The sequence below is a fragment of the Polistes canadensis genome, unplaced genomic scaffold (assembly GCF_001313835.1).
Source record: "Polistes canadensis isolate GaletaPanama2010 unplaced genomic scaffold, ASM131383v1 scaffold_91, whole genome shotgun sequence".
NCBI classification, from domain to species: Eukaryota; Metazoa; Arthropoda; class Insecta; order Hymenoptera; family Vespidae; genus Polistes; species Polistes canadensis.
This window is the reverse complement of record NW_014569638.1, coordinates 275,421-279,220: the sequence shown is the minus strand read 5'-3', so window position 1 is coordinate 279,220 and position 3,800 is coordinate 275,421. Positions and strand designations below refer to the sequence as shown.

The following is a 3,800-nucleotide window of genomic DNA, read 5'->3' as shown; positions in this document are numbered from 1 at the left end:
CATACATACATACATACATACATACATACATACATACATACATACATACATACATACATACATACATACATACATACATACATACATTCATGCATACATACATACATACATACATACATCCATACATACATGCATTACATGGAGTACACGATGGAACAAATAGATAACAAGAAGAGACGAAGAACAAAAATAAAAAAAAAAAGTAACGAAAGAAAGAAAAATAAGAATGGACGTAATAGAATAATAATTAAAAAATCATTATAAAAGAAATATATATGTATATAAAATATCGGAGAATACGGACAGAGACGGGATACGCATTAATTAAACAATATAAGACACATATTACACGCATATAATACACCTTACTTACATACCATTAAATAAACATTTGGACAAGGAGGAAAAAAAAATCGAAACATGAGAGATAGGAAAAAAAAAGAAAAGAAAAGAAAGAAATGGCGCGCGCTTATGTGTGTTGCTGGCCTGGCAGATCTCATCCTCGCTTCCTGATAGAATACGTCCTTCCCTATTTTTGCAGCTTCGAGTAATCAGAGCGTTCAAGTCGACTCTGGAAGATCTGGAGGAGCGTCGCTCTGTCCATAGTTTACACAGCTTACACAGTATGCGCAGCTCACGCAGCCACACCGGGCCAAGGCCATTATCCGACTTCACATACATTGACGAAGACCCGACAAATACCACCACCAGCATGACCATCAACAACGCGCTCCACGCAGCCAAGAATACTGCTCACAACAAGAATACAACCGGTGACCAGGATCATGAAACTAATGCCAAGAGATCAAGGATAGCACAACACTCGATCAACAGTCCAACTTCGCCATTGTTGCTCAACGTTCCTGGATCAGCTTACAACAATCATTATACCACCACTACTACTGCAAATACCGCTGCTACCACCACTACCACCACCACCAATAACAACAGATCCTCATCCAACAACACCCTGAATCAACTCCTCAGCAGTAACCCGGACACCGGCAACAACTCCTTGCTTCTCAGCTCGAACAATTTGGTCCTACCGGAATTGACCAAGCTCGTGCATGAGACCAGCATTTAAAAGATTTATGGCAGCTTTTGCGCAATGTTGCTAGAAACACCTTCCCCCTGTTCCCTCAGCCCTTTTTCACACACACTCTCTCTCTCTCTCTCTCTCTCTCTCTCTCTCTCTCTCTATTTCTTTCTTTCTCTATCTTTCTGTCCTATCTTTAATTATCACCTTTTAGATTTCTTTGGAAATCAATTTCTGCTATCTGTCTATACCACCCTTTTACAACAACTCACATCGACAATTTTACGAGTCATTTTGTCTTTTAGGAATATACATTGTCATATTTGATTTGCATCGTTGATTTCAATTATCTATCTATCTTTCTATCTATCTATCTATCTATCTATCTATCTATCTATCTATCTATCTATATATCTATCTTCATCCCCCGTCACATGCACCATCTATCTATCTATTTCTATGTAAGTCTATTTAAGCACATTTAGCACCAAGATTATTCTTTTCTTCTACAAGTTGTACGATAGGAAAGCTAATTATCCGTTTCTATATATGCAATAAATAGCCAAGGATCCATTCCTTTTATTTTTTAGGCGAATTTCATATAGTCCTACATAATAAGTTTTAACATTTTTTTTCTTTAGCATGCGAATTAATCTTCACTATTAGGTTGTCGCGTTCCCATCGTATCAACTTGTCTAGAGGAAAGAAGATATTCGAGTTAATTCAATCGTACGAATCAAAGATATCGATCGGACCTAATCGAGTCAATGAAATTTAATCTCCGACAATTAAATTCAAACTTCTCTGACGTTAATGACTTTGTTTACGTTTTAAAATTTTTTTTTCTTGTTTTTTTTTYTTTCTTTTTTTTTTATTTCTTTTCACACCCCTCGCGAGGATATTTTTATTTAACGTGACCTTGCCGTGGCTACGATTTTTATTTATTTTCTTTTTCATTAAACCATTGCACTCCTTAATTGCAGATGTAAATCTTCTTTTTATATATATTTTATTGTTTTTGTATAACGTCTCGAGTCACGTTCGACATAGGTTGTGCTAAAAAGAGTTTTTAAACGGGAAAGAAAGTAATTGCGTGGGAAAATTGTCGATCTTATTTTTACAAAATATTTCGAACTTTGACTGACGATTTAAGATACGAATAGCCGAAAGTACTTAAACAACAAAATACTTTATTTTTGTTTTCTTCTTCTTTTTTTTTTGTTATATGTAAATAAGAAATTCGAAATATTTTCTTAATTGACAAATTTTCAGGAAAACTTTCTTTTTTCTCTCGTTGATTAGGTCGGGAAGAAGGAGGAGGGGGGGGGGAGATTTATGGGAAATGCGATATTAAATAAAACGGCAAGGTCTTATTCATTTTTTTTTATGGACGTATTTTATTCGCACACTTTACATCGATATCAACATTCCGAAACTAAATAAATTGTAAATACATTATCGATAATATAAGTAAATCAACGGTGAATTGGAAGAGGGTAAAAAAGTATCTATCGTAAAGAAAAATAATACTTTTCTCTTAATTAGATTTTTGTCGACTGTGTAGAATCAACACGCGTTTACGTAAAACTCTGTAATATTTCTTCATTCAGGTGTTGTAGTAATGTTGTAAAGCATAGAATTTTGTTGAAATTATTTGTTACTTTTTTTTTTAATATCGAATGTTCGGTACTTGCAAAAAAAAAAGGCTTCAAATTTTTACATAATATATTCTTAGCTATTATTCACCTGTCATACGTGCCTACCTACATATTATATATATTTATCGAATTTGTTCTTATTTATATACATATATTATTTGGCTCTATCTTTTTCTTTCTCTCTCTTTCTCTCTCTGTTTCTCTCATTTACGTTATTAATATATATATATATATATACGAATATGTTTACATACGTATTCTATAAATGAAGTTCGATTGAATACAGGATTGGAGAGGAACAAAATATTTACAAGATCGAGAATATCTTTGTGATTCATATTATGTTAATCCTCTAGAACCTTTTTTAAAGTTAAATATTTATCTCAGAAAATAATGCAATATTATTATTTTCTGTTATTAATTTACAATTAACATTAAACGTAATGATACATTATGTATACTTATTTCTATCATAGCAAATCACACACACAATCTGTTTTCAAAAAATCATTTATTTTACGATACAATATATTACGATACGAAAAATACTATACCATTTATGCAAAAAGAATTTTTGACTCATTAAATAGTATTATAATTTGCAAAAAATTCTGCCAATAATTTTACAACCGGTCGTGTTACGCGTTTAATGTTAATAATAAATTAATATTGTCAAGTTTTCAATATATTTAATATTATACTGATATATATATAGGTTTTGCATTTTAAACTCATCCTTTTGCTTTGCAAAGGGTTGACTTGCGAAAGGGTGAATTTAAAGTGCAAATCCTGCATAGTACTACAAAATAATATATATTTTATAATAAAAGAAATCAAAAAAATAAAGTTGGGTTATAGAGGGTTAATATGATACATAGTAAATGTTTATATATATATCAAGAGAAAACTAATGAATTATCTTAAAATAATAATCTCTTTTGGTCGAGAAAGTAGACGAGTCCGCGTATGCGCGTGATGATTCATCTTCTAAATATATCTAGAGATATATATATATATATATATATATACATATAATATAATTCTCTCTCTTTCTCTTTTTCTCTCTCTCTCTCTCTCTCTCCCTCTCTCTCTCTCTCTCTCTCTCT

At 31.9% G+C, this 3,800-nt stretch overlaps 1 protein-coding gene across 14 annotated transcripts in view; it reads left to right on the top strand.

Moving 5' to 3' along the window:
- Positions 1–3,800, top strand: part of LOC106787065 (plasma membrane calcium-transporting ATPase 3) — an 86,204-nt gene that overhangs the window by 61,740 nt on the left and 20,664 nt on the right. For 7 of the 14 annotated variants that reach the window (XM_014749082.1, XM_014749073.1, XM_014749080.1 and 4 more), the window contains one exon: positions 542–2,278. The exons of 5 other annotated variants lie outside the window; for them this stretch is intronic. In XM_014749082.1, coding sequence (XP_014604568.1) covers positions 542–1,084 — 543 coding nt within the window. In that variant the 3' untranslated portion in view covers positions 1,085–2,278. Of the gene's footprint in view, positions 1–541; positions 2,279–3,800 lie in introns of those variants that run through there. 2 more of the 14 variants (XM_014749083.1, XM_014749091.1) reach the window with 2 other exon arrangements.